At 38.8% G+C, this 18,007-nt stretch overlaps 1 protein-coding gene across 1 annotated transcript in view; it reads right to left on the bottom strand.

Moving 5' to 3' along the window:
• Nucleotides 1-1,321: 1,321 nt before the first annotated feature.
• The window catches only part of PLPPR4 (phospholipid phosphatase related 4), a 30,439-nt gene continuing 13,753 nt past the window's right edge, over nt 1,322-18,007 (bottom strand). The window contains exons 2-7 of the mRNA XM_050306834.1: nt 17,727-17,912; nt 14,178-14,307; nt 12,315-12,510; nt 9,478-9,535; nt 8,043-8,216; nt 1,322-6,073 (exon numbers count right to left, since the gene is read on the bottom strand). Coding sequence (XP_050162791.1) covers nt 4,736-6,073; nt 8,043-8,216; nt 9,478-9,535; nt 12,315-12,510; nt 14,178-14,307; nt 17,727-17,912 — 2,082 coding nt within the window. The 3' untranslated portion in view covers nt 1,322-4,735. The remainder of the gene's footprint in view (nt 6,074-8,042; nt 8,217-9,477; nt 9,536-12,314; nt 12,511-14,177; nt 14,308-17,726; nt 17,913-18,007) is intronic.

Genomic DNA, 18,007 nt, shown 5'->3' with positions numbered 1-18,007 from the left:
TGTAGCTTTCCCAGGCTACCGTGTCCCAGAGGGTGCAACACCATAACTTTGGGCCACAGCCCTCATTCTTCACACAGCTTCACCTAAGGCACTGTCTGCTGCAGCAGATAATGGACTGCCACACCAGCATCTGCTCCTGGACAAAGGAGGGGCCTCTCCTAAAACTGGCTACTCCTGCTGTGGGATAAGGACATTGTCCAGCCCCAGCTACACAAAGAGAGCTCCTTATGTCACCACAGAGGGCACAGTAAGACAGCTGTACGCACACACCCCTTTCTTTGAGAGAAAACATACTGTTTTTTGATTCTGTATTGCCTGAGGGCCCCCATCTTAAATTGTCATGAAAGTCATGGGACAGGGATTGCCAAGTGACCCAGATCTGGAGCACAGCTTGGGGCACTATCAGTCCATCCCCGCGTGCCTTCACAGCGAGCACAGCACGTGTGGCATTGCTGAACTGCTCGGCACGGCAGTGCCTGGCTGGAGGCAGCAGTGACAGCAGCTGCCCAGTGCCACCCCAGCCGTGGCAGTCACCTGCTAGAAGGACACACAAATGCAAAGTGTCAGCCTGCAGGAAGGCCCAGGCACAGGTGGGAAAGGCTTCTCAGAGTCAGTTTGCTGTGCTGCCCTGCACTGCAGAGGCTGCGTGTCCTTATTATGCTGTTGGCAATGTTGGTGCATGCCTCAGCTACAGCCCTGCCTTCCATCCTAGGCACTCAGGAGCCTGCTGCTGCCCTGTTTCAAGGTGTTTTAAGATAGGCTTGGAGACAATCTTTGTTGTTTGCTTACCACATTACTTTGTGTGGTTTCTAGGTAACAGTGCTTTTGACACTGTGCTATTACACATAACATTTTCCACTGCTGCAAGCCAAGGTGTATGTCACCTGCTGACTCCTGCACCCTAACTTCTTCCCCTGGGGAGAGCCCATCCTCTCAGCATTGCTCCTGATATCTGCCCGGTTCTCATTCCCAAATCCAAGGTTGGCTTCACCATATCTGGAGTGTTGGCTCCACCCAACACTAGCAAAGTGTTTTGGAGGCATTAGTGTTTTAGCAATGCAGCTGGTGCTCCACAATGATCTAGCAGACACGTCCTCCCATGGCCTAACATTCCCAATTCACTTGCTTTCTTTTAATGTAAAATGTTTTTTGGATAGGGACAAGCTTGTTTGGACACCATTCCTTGAAACTTCTTCCCACTATGCGAGGTCTTGAGGTTTCCCACTGATGACCACTTTTACATGTCATGATATATCTGATATTGAAAAATAATTTGGGGAGGAATGAAACTTTGCTTCACCACAGAGATGACTAAACATCAATGAGGAATTTTATCTTTATTTCATGATGTTAGCACAATAAACTCACACAGTAGCATTGATCTGTACTTATTTAACAAAATACATTTATAGCAATTTACAAATTCTTTTCCATTTGAAAACATTGCATAACATTTTATTAAACACAATACTTTATATAGAGAATTCTCATTTAAAAACATATTTTAAGTATTTTCTTTTCTCAGTAAAGCACAGCCTAACAAAGAAATTCGTGCCTGTTAGCAAGTAAGAAAATCAGAACACTAAGAAGATGTCACCTGTCAATTTATTTGAGTAATTTTTAAATTAAGGTACCAGTGGAATGTAAACAAAGAGTAATTTTACAAAAGGCTCCTTATCAAATATACATGCAGAGGTCTGAGTTCCAATGTATATATTATTACATTTCTGCTCTCTAACGTAATATAATTTGATAAGCCATTATTAAAAACAGTAGCCTTTGGCACTTTGAGTAAAAAAGAATATATCAATATTTATGTATAGAACACAATTTCAATGACTACACAAGAGCTTTAAAATCTTTTCTTAAGAAATAGGAAACCTTAGGAAAAATATTACACTGCACTTGAAATAGTGCAGCAAGTTTTAGAGTAATAAAAGCAACACATATGCCAATATATCTGACTAAAACCGAGGAATAAAGAACAAACACTCCCACCAGGAATCCTGCTGTTTCCAAAACAGCTAAATTGCCAGAGGGAACATTTTCTAATCTTTGCTTTATTGCCATTATTCTCCATTTCAATTTTCCATTATTTCCAGGTTCATCTACTTATGTTCTTTTCCCCTGCACTTACAAACTAACAAACGATTGCATCTTATTTCCCTGCATTGATAGGCCAACAGTGTTTGTGTCTTACCCATTCCTTTAAAGCTAATCCTACCTGCTTTATCATATACCTAGACTAAACTAAAACCAAAGGGTTTTGTTCATGACAGTCCAAGTGTTTGTAATTCCTAGGCATCTTGTACAAAATTTGATATTAAATACCAAGGACTAAAGATTCATCTTTTTGAAAAGAAAAAACAAATTCTGAAAATACTAGAGTCTGAGAACTTATTTCTAAAAACCTACTTTTTTTTTTTTTTCTTTTTCCCCTGGTATCTATGATTATTTTTCCCAGCTATGTGCCTTAAAGTGTATCTTCAGCACACTGTGCCTTTAACGTACACAATATGCTGCAACCCTGCTGGGTAGCTTCTTACATGTAACCTGCAGAATACTTTCTCCCAATCATCTTAAGCATGACAGGATCATCTTTTATCACTGGCAGAGAGAGTGCGGTCATTTCCTTAAGGACCAGCTCTCATCCACAGCACTGGGTGATGGGCAGGTGATGGAAGCATTGCTTGGCACGGTTGGCTGACAGCAAGCACTCAGCTAAGCTTGGAGCACCTGTAAAACTGGGAAGGTATATAAAGCTTTCCATTGACTCTCAGTCCTTTCTTCTATACAGATTAGCAAACACCATCCTCATATTTGTGAAATTACTCAGGGTTAGGGTTGGGGTTGGGATTTTGTTTTGGTTTTGAGGTCTTTTTTTTTGGGTTGGGGGTTTTTTTTTGGTCTGTGTATTGTGCTGTTTATCTTCTTGAATGGGATGATTCTTCCTTCTACCTCCTACTTGGCTGGGGGAGGTTGGGCTTTTCCTTAGAGTTCTGTGGAGAAGGGTCTGTAGACAGCTTCTGACTATGTAGTATGTATCTGGTTCTCTGATACCCTAAATCAGAAGAGGACTTCGACCAGAACACTCCCCTCAAGAAGCCAGAGAACAGACCTGATCTGCGACAATTTATTCACTGAGGTGACTGTTCATTCCCTCCCCCTCCTGGCAGGGGGCTGGGGGGTGTCTGATAGTAGTTCTCTTACAGGTAGAAATAGGAGAGAATGAGGAGCTGCAGGGGGTGAGCACTGCCCCTGGCTTCCTTCGTGATTTAAGTCAGAGCCAAATGTAGAGAGGCATTTCTTCTAGCATGCCCAGGACATGCTACGCTTATTCCTTTCAGAGCTTACCCTTTCAATAATTTTTGGCAATGGAGATTTTTAGCAAGCAAGTTCTTTCGTTATATTCAAAGCTCAATTTACTTAAATATTCCATGTTCTCTCAGGTGCAGAGACCTTCATAATCTTAAGTGGCAGTGGTGGGAAAAAAAATATCATGCTTAAAAGGCTCTGGAGGGTGTCTCAGGGAGGTGAACAGTAGTAGTGGCACAATGCAACACTCATTCAGTGATTCTGCAATACCAAGGCATTCTATTTTTAAAGCAAAGCACAAATCCCCTAAATGAGAGTGATTGGGGTGAAACTTGTCATTGTTCTTGTGGTATACTAAGTAAGTGAGGTGAATGACTGCTCCTAAGTGTGAGCTGCTGTATTAATTCCTGTCTCCTTGGAAGCTGGTCAGGAAAGTGGCTGTTTATTTTTATTTACTCACGGCTCGCCTTTAACATTCGCAGATCTTGCAGTTATTGGCGTCCTGCATTATATGTTTAAAAACTAATAGAAAAATGGACGGGTCGCTGAAGGACAGAATAAGAAGTTTAAAAATGTAAAATCTGAATTACCTGTAGTACTTGATAAGACCCCTTAAAAAACATAATTTAAAACAATTCTACAAGTTAGCCCACTAAGAAGCAGCCTCTTCATTAGTAGCACCTGTTCTTAAACAAAAGTTGAGCAGTAGCAGCAAAACTATTCAAAATAGATAGTCATTCCATTCTAATGGAATGTCACCCACACATTTTTTGTTGCAGTAGACATCTTAAAGAACTACACAAAACCTTTGCAATCTTTGAATGTGACAGATCCACTATAACAAAGCTGTAAATATTTCCTACGCTAAATGAATGCAGCCAGCATCATCATAGTATTAGCAATATTACTTTTAAAGTAACTGCACATCAATATGTCATGTTTGCAGAGTGTAATAAGTATGCAATTTTTCAAAACATGTAAAGTTATCATCAGCACCATCCTGTATTAAAGATTTGGTGCAAATTCTGCAAAGGTGAATATATACCACTGATACAGCCTTTGCTGTGAAAAAGTCAGTCAAATTTGGACACAAATATAAAATAAAAAGTTGGCACATTCAAGAAATACAGTGTCTGTGTTCAAGACTATTGTTTTGATTGACATCATCACCCTCAGATAAATGTTTTGAGTCTGAAGAAACAAGTTGCATGTAAAAATGTTTCACATTAGTTCTGGCATTGTGCTTTTCCCCCCACCACATGCTTTCCACAGGCTCATGCACATTGCACATCAGCAGCGCTGGGCTCCTGATCAATAATTTGGCACATAAGGGTAAATATCAGCTCAAAACAAAGCGAGCAGAACCTGTGTCAAGATGTGTTTACTTTGTGGTGGTATGGACCAGCGGATATGTCTCCTCTCATTCCTTGTATGCTCGTGTTGGGGATGTACCTTTATAGAAGATGTTTCTGGTATTCTCTGGACTGCTCCCTCTCTCAGGGATTAAAATGATGTTACCTTTTCTCCGAAGTGTTGAGTCCCGGCTAGAAGAAATGGACAGAGTCTCTGAGCCGATCTCACTTCCCTCCACTGGTGTGACTCTTATTGTGGTGATACCATGATGGTGATGCTCACTGTTATCTATGTTGCTTCTTTTCCTGTCACCTGACCCATAACTGTCTTTTAAGGAGTCACAGCTCTCAGAGTCTCTGTTAAGATCATTTAGCTCATATGTCTGACGGAGGGTGATTTTTTCAGGACCTTTCCATTTCCATGACCCACTTCCTTCTCCTTCTGTTGGCATCTGAATTACAGGTCTGTTATTTTCTGGATGGGCCTCAACTCTAACAATGCTACTTGGCTCATGATCTGTCAAGGTTTTGTATCTGATGGCTCCTGTACAAGTGACTGTGCTTCCCTCTGAACCCTTTGGGCTGCCCTGAAGCACTCCTTGCTGCTTAGACATGGCTATGACTTGCATGATTCTTGGCTGGCTATTGCTTCTACATGCAACACTCTTCTCAGCAGCTTTGAGCCATTTAGCTCTAGCTGAACTACTTTTGGGGGATGTGTTCACATTCTCCTGAGTCTCTTCAGGAATATGTACTAGCTGGGATGAGCCAGGACGTGACTGGATAGAGACCCTCGGCCCGCCAGAAAGACCTGAGTTGTTACAACCTGGTACACTGCCAGGTTGGATTTTCAGGTATTGGCCGGTTGGGCCATGATGATCACCATTTACACCCACTCTGGAGGGTTCTGAGCTTGACCTCATTTCGATAGCCCTTGGTGGTGACTGGCCAGATTCGGTCTCAATTACTTGCAGTGACAACTTTCGACTTTCATTCTTGTTCTTCCACTGGGAAAGCAGCTGTTTGGAACGGGCAGAATCCATCGACGCGTGTATTGTTGCATTTCGCCGTGCTGGATCTTCCATGGATGGTGTGTTGACTCTTGGCAAAGTGTTGCTGAAAGTAACCATGTTTTCCTTTCCCATTGGGCTTCGTGGTGTTATTATTTCTACATCAGCATTCGCTCTCTTGAGATTGGTCAGAGACCCTGAATCTCTGTGGTTTCTATTCAGGATACTTTCTGTACGGTGAGAGACAATGCCATCGCTGCCGCTACCATTTTTACCTGGCAGGATTCTGTTGGCATCTTGGCTGAGGTCTGTCAAAGACCTTAGAGCTTCTCTGTGAAAATTTGAGTGAAACACATTCTCATCACTTGGTAAGAAGTTCCCCACAGCATACAGGCCCTGATATTTGAAGAGAAGCATCAACAATCAGTTATGGAAAAAGACACATTTTAAGTTATTTTGATTACATTCTTCTGCCTTTAAATAGGCATTGAGTGACATAATTACTCCTGCTAAAGTGACGGAGTATGCCCACTTTCCTTTCCTCACTAATATATCGTTAGTCCAAATTGTGTCCTCAGTCTGGTACATCTGGATATGTATGAAGTTGTCTCACTAGGATAACTGAGGCATACAATTCATGGCAACAAACAGTTAAGGAAAAGATTTAGCCTCCATGAGTTTTCTTCTTTTTATCAAGCAACAGATGCAGCTACAGAAATAACATTTTGTTAGGAAAATAACAAAATAGATGTTTGCAGTCACTGAGGCAAAGCTATTTTACAACTATACCATTGTCTCCTTTGATTTACTGAATCTTGTAATGGCTTGAGTTGTTCTCTGCTGTAACAGATTCTGTCCTTTCTACTGCATAATAACCATGTAATACAATACCTACATCACAGAACAATTTATCAACTCTAAATCAATTGTTTTCCAAGCTGTGCAGAACTGTAATAAGATTTAGGCATACAACATTTTCTTAATAAAAAGACTCTGCTAAGGAGTGACCCTTCCATGAAAGGGTCAAATACCTGACTCAGTCACTTGAGTTACTTGTTCTGTACACTCTTTTCGTAATTATTTTCATTTTCACATTATTTCCCCTCCCCTTCCTCTTACTGGTGAGTAGTTTTCAGGGCAGATTTACTGAATACTGTGTATCCAGGGCAATATACTCTGAAGTATGTTGTCATGCAACAGTATATGAAGACCTAACAAAGCATGTTTGTTTGTGGATTTCAAACATGGGAACAACAGCTCCATTTATGATAGTCTACAGCAGCTTAATAATTTGAAATAATATTCTCAACAGAGTGCCTTTCTGCTCACAGTGCAATCACAGAAACTGACTTTAGTAGCTCGTGGGGTTTCTATTACTACCCTGGCTGCTGTTTCTTCTGCCACTGTGAAGACAGTTTTTCCCCTGATCACCTTTGTAGACCATCTTCATGTACCTTAGGTTATGTAATCACAGAAAAAAGGGGACAGGAAATGAACTTATTTTAGTATTATACTAAAATTCATCATTGACTTCTCAGGGGGCAAAATCATCCCACTGGTTGCTAAGACTCTTCTGTTCACCTGCCCACACTCGAGCACAAATGGTGTCAGAAGCAGCTCTGACTGCTCACAGGCACTGCTGCTGAGCAGCCAGGGCAGCAGCTCTCCTGCTGGAGTCACACCGACAGCAGCAAGAAAAGCAAATGCTTCATGAGATTCCTACTGGCAGATACAAACAGGCCTATCCTACATACTTTCTTACAGGACCCTTCCAAGGTGCTCCATCTGTTTCAAAACACTACAGAGGAACAGCATAGGAATAACCTGATTTGGCCATCCTTTTTCCCTGTATACTATCCCTAAGAGCTCCGAAGAATCACAAGTGTATAATATTGCCTTTGATTTCTTGTAGATTCAGGAATTTACTCAGCTGAGTTGCTGATATTAACTCAAATATTTTTTGAGATCATAAAACTAACACTGGCAATATGAACTCGGGTCAGCAACAAATACCAATTAATCCAATATTTTTCTTGTGTTATGCTTTTAAGTGTGGAGTAGAAAAGATGAGTATTTTGAAATATTTAATGAAGCACATAAGGTTAGAGCTGTTTCTGTATGCAATGCCAGATGACTATATTCCACTTTGTGAACTGTTATTGGACTTTACACTGAAATACATATTTGCTTTTTCCTATCTGCTTTTAGGGTGATTATCCTTAACTCATCATCATCAACACATTTTGACTATATTTATAGCTATGGAATGTGACCATGATGAAAAGTGTTCATAAAAATACCAGTACTCCTATTACAGCCTTATCAGTTTTATTTGCTAAAACTTAACTATGACTATTAGACTTACCAAGTAGAGAGCAATTCCTCCTCCGATGAGAAAGCCACAGTAAACATCAACTGGATGATTCTTATACTGGGTGATACGAGTCAGACCGCATATAATTCCACAGATGATAAAAGCAAAGACCAAGAGTGGTTTCAGAAGTTTTGAAGAGTCTGTTAACGTAGAATTGAAGTACATCTTGAAAAAAGAAAGAAATGAAGACGCAGTTGAAGAAACTTAAATTTACCTAAGAGGATGTTAATTTCCTGCATTCAATGTTTCTTTCACACATAGATCACTATTACACAGTAATAACACAAATAATCAGTTTAATTTTGTTTTACAGCCCTGTTAAAATTTGCTCACTTGCTGTTCAAAGATGACATCAAAAGGAATGCAAAATTTCAAAAACACAGGCAGTGTTGCTCACTGACATCAATCAGCATAAGGACTTTATGCCTAAATACTTTTCACAGTCAGCCTAAATGTTCTGTAAATGTGACTAAGGAGCCACTGCTTGTGAAATAGAGAAGCCAGATGTCATGCCAGATGAAAGCAATAACATATTCTAACAAAAGCTACCACCAGATGCTTTAGAGAGCCATTTCTCAACTGAGGGCCATAATGTCAGGGAGGTCACAAAAATTATGTGGAGTGATTCATCAGTATTACTCCAAATTTTAGCCTTTTCTTGGGGCAGAATAAATACTGGCAAGCTCCCAGTATGTGCACAATTTCTATAATCTAATGTGATTAAGTTGTCACTATTTTTTCCTCTGATTTTTACTGCATGAGTGATGGAATTTCTTTTTAAACTTCAAGGAAGTTGCACTTGTACAAGCACTGTAGGCCATACTGAAGAAATGTTACTGGCCAGATTAGGAAAATCAGCTGTGATGGCTGCAGTGCGTCCTACAGCTCTCTGCTAGTGACTGATGGGTTTTATTCACTTGCATTGCAGGAGCACCTTGAAGGCCCCTGGGAGTGATTGTGCCATTTCATCCAAACTGCAGTTCTATGAAGGTCAAATCAAACTACATCACATGAATGTGTAGCCCTTGGTACCTCAAGTTTAGAAGCAGAGAATCAAGTGAAGACAGTAATAAAGAAAAGGCTGCATGCATAAAGGGTAATTTGAAGGGTAAGTTAATATATCACTCTGTAAGACAGATAAACACTGCATTTTATATGTGGATTATATGAGGCATCAAATATACTTCAACATTACACATTCTGTTGCTTCTTAACAAAGGATGTGAAGCAGTTGAATCTTTTCCTTGTTTTTTACCAGCTACAATAAAACCAGCTTTACTAGTAGTTTTATTTGCTTTCAAATTGGGAGGATAAAAACTTACATCTAGCCAAGATATCCAGGCAACACATCATCTTACAGTACACAGAAAATTGCTTTCTGACTTTTGTCTTGTATAAAGGGAACTGAACAGAGTTAGTTACTCACCGAAATGTACACTGCTGCAAAGGCTGCCAGGGTGGCATGTTGAGAAGGGAATGACTTTCTGCCAAAGAAGGACAACCAAATTATGCTTCTCAGTTCAAATTCACTGTGCTAGAGCTCATTGAAAAAAACACTGGGTGGTACAGTCATTTTCATCTTACACTTCCTAAGCAATATGTGATCTATGAGTAACATTTAATTTCTAAATTTCTTTTCTTGATTCCGGAGAAAGGACCAATGTTAATGAAATGCCTTTATTTTGAAGTAAATATTTACTGTGAAATTCTTTTTGTGTACCAAGTGTGTGTACTAAGAGAGCAGTGGGAACAAGGTACAAACTGCTTTCTTGATTCAGAGAAATATCTATAAATTTATTTCTAAAAGTAACTGCCCATAAAAGTACCTAACTATAAAACTTATTAAATGCATGAACTTTGATCTTATGATTATTCTCATTGACTTTACTTTGACTCTTTTCAAAGTAAGAACTCATTCACTTTGATAATCAGGCCCTAATTCCATGCAACTGCATTCATCATGTTCATGCCCCTGCTTTGTTGCTTCAATAATGGGGGGATGACAGAGTGACACTTTTCTCAGAGAGAGGCAAACTACATCTTTATTAGCTATTGTCTTTAGGTTTATTTTTATAACGTGACAGGAGTGAATGGAGCACAAGAACATGGAGAGGGTATTTTAAAATTAACTGGGTCCCTTCCTGATGCCAAGAACAAGAAGATAAATGAAAACATGTACAAATTCGGTAAGACAGTAGGCAATATTAAGTCTATTCTTGAAGTTGCTGAGGCTCTTCTGCTCCACTGAAAACCTGGAGACTTTAATGATGTGGACTGGGTCTTGAGTCAGAAACTTCAGATATGAAAATTAGATAGTAACAGCTTAGCTTCTACTTCTCTGACAAGAAAAGGAGGGTTTGTGTAAGTAGAAGCTAAGAGAGAACCATCACATGAGCCTAACATTTTAACATTATTCTTATAGACCCATTTCAATCCTCTAGAAACAACTGAAGAAAAGTGATGGGAACACAAAGGAGAGATTTTCATGCAGTAGAGGGAAAAAAAGCTGGGGATGGATTTAATAACACTGTGGTACGGTGGACATCTAGGTCATAGCTTGTAGAAACCCAAAAAAACTTCTGTGACCTCTGAGCTCTAGGTGCAGTGAGGATGCATAGCCATTTATATCTGTACATTTATCTCCTTAAAATGGTATGGACATGCTGGCTGTCTTGGTGAAGAAGTCACAGCAGCAACTTTCACTCGAGAAAGCTCAGCCTGAGATAAACACTTGAACAATTATTTGGCTTCACAGGTGGGTCTTGCTACTCTAACTGGGCTCCATGTACAGCCATTTTCCCAGCAACAACTGAGTTAGCTAGTTTAAAATAGCAAAAACTGAAACACAGCCCTTTAACTTTAAACAAAGATATTCTTTTCTGCAAAGCAGCAGTCTACTTTCTGAATTTCTTTCCTATGCATTTTGCCTTGTCTGTTCTACATAATTAATTGGCAGTCAAAGATGTGCATGTAGTTCAGTGTGAATGCTGCACTGCTGACCTGAATTAGAGCCCATGGCTCCAGCCGATTCATGACTCTGGCCAAGATGAAATCTGCAGGGTTCCTTTTCCATTTCTAGAGACAGACCTAAATTCTTCCTTTTTTTTCCTCCCTGAACAAACCTTTCACAAATTGTATCCCCTGGGAACAAGTTCAGGGTTGAGGACCGAATAAAGACATGAAAATAAAGTAAATGTTTATAATAGCTAATCAACTCCTTTACTCTGTGCAGGTTTTAGTGAAGTATAAATCTGCTTACAGTCTCTGTGGAGCTAATGTGTAGATTTGATTCTATGAACTTAATACCACTCAGAACTTAACCTTAAATTGATGGCGTTTTTATGGATATAAGGTATGTCACTATTTTATGGATATAAGGTGTGTCAGGGCAAGCATAGACTAAATGCACTCTCTGAACTCTCTAATGGTGTCACTGCTTTTGTTCCTCTATTTGTTATCTTTAAAATGAAAATAATTCAAGCTAAAAATATGTAGCTTTTTTGTATGGTTCCGTATTGAAAAGGTGAACAAAGGTCTCAAAGAAAACATGTCCTGAACTCAGATGACAGTGTATCACTCTAATGCTCATGCATGAGGATGGGGAGAGGGAGAACAAGGCAGAGAAAGAGTCATACTGAGAGAAGAGTCATACTGAGTCAGAACATCAGAAATGACAGAGGATAGAGACCTCACTGGAGATCTGAATAGAAATGACTGAAAAGGCTCTTTGAAGATAAATAGAGGGAAAGATGGACAATAGGGACCACTGGATATTTGGGGATGTTGCAGAAAAATTATTTCATGTAGTCAGCTGGATAATTATGTGTTCTTCTCTATACTTTTCCTACGGGAATCTAGAGACAAATTTCTGGAGCCAAAGTTTCTGGGAAGTACAAATGAAAAATGAAGGCCATTAGGAATCTCAGAACAAGTCCCTTACAAACTCAGATTACTGAAGTCAAATTAACCTCAGGGACTGTAGAACTTATACCATAATTCTTATAGTAGATGCTATACATATTAATAATTGTATAGGAAATTGTCTCCTTTGAAAGAGACAAATTATATATGCCCACTGTTAGACTAATATCTTTAAAAAGAAAATTGAACATTACTAAAAAGACATTTATGCACTCACCTTTGTTATAAAAAACTGACAAACTCATTCAGACTTTAACTAGAAAAAAAATCTTGAAATTGGGACAGAAAACATTAAAAAAAAAAGAATACTTAAAAATGTAGACAATGAAAGATAGAACCAACCTTCCAGCATTGATAATATTGAGATCAGTTCCTGAGCAAATATCTTCCACAACATATGAATTCTCTGCGCAGGATACATTTAAGGATGTATAGTTAGGCTTGCAAACAGTCAAGAAATATGGTGCCTGATATCCTGTTGATAGCTGTATAATATCAGTAACAAGAGCAGTTGCACAAAGACCAAACACATGAACACCTAGGAAAGAAATCAACACAGCTCGTTAACTTTATTATGTGCATTAATTAGATTTATTAATTGTGCAAAATGCATTCAACAGAACTCTGTTGGCTTATGTCACTACACTTGAATTTAACTCAAGAATAAGAGGGTTTTTTTACAAAAGCTTGTTGCAGAGTTGAATTCTTTAATATAAAAGAAAAGATAATTTATGCTTGTTTTCTTCCTGTTGATACTTAATATTTTGTTTTGATGGCTTGATGTCCTCCAACATCCTTTCATAAAAGTGAACTACACTGGAGCTGCTTCAATTTGGAAAAAAGTTTTCTGAACTTACTAAAGGATAACCAACTATTTGAGGAGAACACACGTGCTCATCCAGTCCTTGTACTTTCCCACTGGAATATGAGCTTTGAATAACAGGAAGAATAACAGCAGCCCATCAGATCATTGCTTAGAAGACCTATTCTCTTTTGACCACCACAGAATCCCCAGCTGGTGATAACTCTGGCTACCTTCACACCTCTGATATTTTCTGAGTGTTGTGTCCTTGCCACTATTCCAAATATTTAAGTCTATTTCATAAGGGATCAGTGTTTCTGTCTGATTAATAACAGCAAATTCACAAGGCAATTGAAGTAATGCAATTGCTTTCCTGAACTTTTTCAAATGCATTTCTCCTAAAGATCTTCCCAAAATTCCCTACTTGCGTTCATATAGATAAATCTGTTTTTCATCCTAAAATTGAAAGAATGTTAAAGTCATTAAAATATGAAAGAATCTTCTAATCCAGATTATGAATTAGGAATGAAATTCATGTGTCTTTGAGCTTGTCTTTTTGGTGAAGGAATACCAAACAGGAGAAGGAGTGGACATGGGGTATCCTTGCTCATGTTGGAATGTACCAACCCTCTGCTTGCTTCCTCACTGCTGCTCTCAAGAGGGTGCTTTGCTGGTCACAGACTGTATAACCTTGCCTGCCACTACCTTCCTGCTTGCACGACTACAGAAACCCAGTGAAGAGCTGTCCTAGCAGGTTTTCAGGCTGCCCTCTCTGCATTTCTGAAACAGAGTAAACCTTTCCTTTAGCCTCTCATCAGTACAGGGAATTAACTGTAAGAAGGGAATCAAAGTCCAGTTGCCTTTTCAAGTACAGTTTCTCATTAATGACAGTTAAACCCAAGTAAAACAAAACAATTTAACATGTTCCTCTATCATTTAAGTTGCCAGATTCCAGCCCTTTTTGAGAGGAAGATAAACACATTCCAGAAAAAGAATGTCAAACCTACTGAGCTTCTGACAAGTTTTCACTGTCAGGCTGAATACTGTGACAGGTGGGTTGAATCCTTATGATGCACTGAAGACAGGCAGGGGAAACTATACACTGAAATCATTAAAAGGCAGCCAGCTCAAGGTGGGCAGGGAAGGAAAAACAAATTATTCTTTTAGAAATACTGACAGTAGTACAGGAGAGAATTGGGAAAACAGAGTGTGTAGATGCTGCATTATTGAGTACAGGGCTGCTCTGTTGCAGCCTGACAGTTTCTTCTCACATTTTCTAGCAGAAGAAGATGTATGCCCATGACAGTTCTGTTCTGAAAGGCTGCTTCAGAGAAGGAAACCTGCATGGTGAAAATTAAATCCATGTGGAAAGGTCTACTTTGTGACTAACATTTGAAACCCACCAACAAATCTGACAGCTCTTCTAAGAAAAGAATTGAAGTTGCATCCTCCTGCATTTATATTGGCCTCTGTTCCAATCCCATTTCTTCTTTTGGACAGGCAACAGTAGAGAATTCCTTCTCCTATCATTATCTGCAATGACAAAGAAGCCATTAAATTAAAAGTAGTACTTACTCAGAAGATCCTGATTGAATTTAAAGGGCTGAAATATAACTGTAGCACAACCAATGTCATCCCTTTAAAAAATTTGTATCAATATGTGAACATAAAGCAATGCAACTCAGCCTGAGTGAGGGCAGGCAAGGAGGTGGCCTGAAATTAAATGCAAATAGCATACAGTATATTGTGCTCAGTGGTTCCAGGCCTTGATCTACAGCTGAAGCTTAATGCTTCTACAATAAAAAAGCAATAATCATAAAATCTCACCTCTAAAATAATCCAGAGCCACTGCAATATCCTAGTGCTCCTGAGGTGGTTTTAGCATTCAGTCTTGGCTGCAAGCCTAGCAATCCCTAGCAGCTTCTAATTACATGACAGCCTGCTCTTCTGTACTTGTTTAATTTGGCTAGGGTTTTAACCAGATCCACAGCAGCAGAAAAAGTTCTGTCCTTATGGTCCCTCTGACCACACCAAGCAAAGCAGATTATGACCAAAGTCCTAGACAACAGCTTATAAAGGGAACAATATGAATGAAAAATGGCGTTACTTGCTGGAAAATCCAGACTTATTTACACATTTGGAGTCTCAGATTTTATTGTTTACCTTGTTCAATAACACAACCACTTGGAAATCTGTACAGGGTTTGTACAGAGTTCAGAGTAAGGGCTGGATTGAAATACTGAAATTAATGAGGCAGTTCTCACCACTAACAGGAGGTTCAGCTTGCCTAGCCACAACTGCATTGAAAACTAATACATGCAATGCACAAAGCTTACAATGCAATGAGATGCTAAAGCATCTGAATTATGCTGAATCTGCTGTAATTACCAGTGAAGTTTGTCCACACTAACACCCCTCACCCAAGGAGAAGGGAGGTAAAATGGACAAGCTTAGTCTAACTCTATTTTTAGCTAAAGTTTTAATAAACTGAAATTTCTTTGCCAGAAAAACTGAAGTATTGAAGGTTGTCTTATGACATTGAAAAGTCAATGGTAAGGGTTATTTAAGGAATTCTAATTAGCTGAGAACTATGTTCACTATTATCTGTCTACACTGGATCAATTTAGATCTGAAACTTCCCAAAGAAATTAGCAGCACTTCAGACTTAAAAGCCTGAGACATTCTAATAGTTTTTATCCAAGCTTTAGTGAATGTCTGGTACAGGGAAAACAGCAGACAGATGGCTTAGCTTGTGTGATAGAGTTAAAAAAGCGGGGAACTACAAGGCCTATGTCAAGGAAAATTCAGTGGCTGGAATTTCCAAAGAAACAAACTCCCCCAATCAAGGAGGCAGTAGGACTGAAACTGCCAGCAGTGAATTCCTCTTGCATGAATTGATTTCCCAGATTAATGTGATCTAATTTCCTGATGATCTCCGTTAGAAAGGACTTTTAAGCAGGTTTTTAATCAGTGGCTGATAGAGAGTTTGAACCTACACTGATACCATTAAATAACTGGTCCTAACATTTCTGAGTGAATAACTAGAGAGAAAATCTGTCAGAGGATCAGATTCACAGTTCTTTGAAGCAAATGGCAGTCATGTTGCAATTCAGGTATATCTATATTCCAGACTTAAAACATCCATCTTGGTAATTTCTTCAAGTCCAGTTGTTCCACACTGAAGTCTCCTGTGGTTTGTGAATACATATACAAAATTTAATCTATGCCACAAACTATAAGACATATGTCAATAATACAGGTAGTTATTTTTTCTAACCCTTCAGGGCTACAGAATAGGCCTGTTTAAAAGCATTTGCTATTCACTAATAATGAGCAAAAAAGCTCAAAGGAAAAAGCCACAACATAAAGCCCCAAAGCCACACAGATCTTTCTGTAATAATGACTTGGGAAAATAAATTATAGAATGTTAGATCTTTTTTTTTTGAAAAAAAAAATTAAAGTGAATGGGTTTATATATGGGAAAAATTATTATATCAACCACAATAATACAGAAAAAATTACTTCCAATTTTAATACTTATATAAGGCTATAAGGAGGGACTGAGATAATGAAACAGGCATATTTTATCTTGATTTAAGGTGTTTGATATTACCTAGGCTTGATATAAACTCTCTGAAGAAAAAATCAGATTTTACCCCTCTACTGTGGCCCAAATGAGTGTAGAGAGATTCCTTCTGTAGCTGTTTGAGAAAAGTCCACTTTGCTGTTAACAGAAACGCTGTCTAACCTTAAGAAATCCAGCCAAACTGCAATACTGAAGTTTTGTTTTGATCACGGTATTTGGTGTTTGCAGCACTCATTTGCACCAGGATCACAGAGAGTCTTAGCTCCCAGTTCCTAAATGAGTGCAATTTTTAGCTTGCTGCTTGTGCAGAATCCTTCAAAAATGATTTCTAAAGCAACAGAAATCAAACGCAGTAAGAACAGCTCAGTTTAAAAAAAAATAATAAAAAAAAGACAAAATAAAAACATTCTGGAAAGCAAAGAGAAAACAGCACTTGATGATTTTAATACAGGCATCACATTATATAGATTTTTCTAACTGTAAATCAGATAGTATTATAAAAGAAAAGAACTGGTTGAATGTAAGGGAATTCAGAGAAGCTGGCAGCAGAGATACATTTGCTGCTGGCCTCCGAGAAGTGCCTATCTGAGATGTGTAGTCACTGCTGTCACGGGAGAGAAGAGATCCTTTCAAATGGTTGATTCAGCTTTTTAGGTACATGGAATCACCCATTCAAGGTGAATTTCTCTCTCCATTTGCCAGTCAGGAGTGGTGTGAGAATAAGCTTCCTATCTGAACTGCTAAAAGCAGACAAAATGAATTCCCTCTTTTATATATATATATATATGGCTCATATAATATAGGACATTTCTATTCTGCTGAAATCATCTCCTCCCTTTGGGTGAATGGTTAAATGGCCCCTTTTTGCCTGCTCTTAATGACTAACTTGCAATTTAGGAATGTTCCAGTGTTATTTAGGAAAATGGAGTTGAGTTCACTGACAAGACTGATATACCTTCTTATCAAATAAAGCTAGTTCTAACAAAAGTGGCAAAATCAGGGCTATTTCCAACAAACTCTTGAATTTTTTGTATCTCAGAGTATGGAGATGTCCTGTATGTTAAAGTTCAAGTGTTTACAGAGTGTAACAGAATGATTCAAGCTATTCTCACCCAACTGTAGATGCTGTTTCTTAATATTAATGCCCACAGTCAGAATAGTGAAAGTAGATGAAGTGCTACAGGGGATGTTTTAAGGAGTGTGTCTCCTTTTGCTTCAGAAGAATGGAAGGCAAATTTTAAATCCTAAGGTAATTAGCCTGGATGAGAGTCTGCAGCTTAACCAAAACCAAAGCAGCTATTTTCTTTATGCCAACTGAAACTCTGTTCAAAATCCTTATTAAGTGACAGTGGCACCTCAAACTTACCGTAATTGATGGTCCAGCAAAAACCAGACTAAGCAACATCAAGAAGGGAACAGACTCTTGTGTAGGTTCAATGTATGGCATACTCAGACTCTTGTCATAGCAATTAAATCCAGAGTGAACTGGTTTGAAGACATCAGTGAGTTCAAGAAAATAAAGGCTAACAACAGAAGATGCCAATATGGGCAACTAGAAGAGAAGAAAGCAACAAATTACTGTTTGGAAATGGAATAGCAATGCTTTTGCAAAGACAACAGAGTATGTTAATAAATCTCTGTGATGTT

The sequence above is a fragment of the Myiozetetes cayanensis genome, unplaced genomic scaffold (genome assembly GCF_022539395.1).
Source record: "Myiozetetes cayanensis isolate MyiCay16 unplaced genomic scaffold, myiCay2020 scf12, whole genome shotgun sequence".
Lineage (NCBI taxonomy): Eukaryota > Metazoa > Chordata > Aves > Passeriformes > Tyrannidae > Myiozetetes > Myiozetetes cayanensis.
The sequence above is the reverse complement of the archived record's forward strand: the minus strand, read 5'-3'. Positions and strand labels throughout refer to the sequence as shown.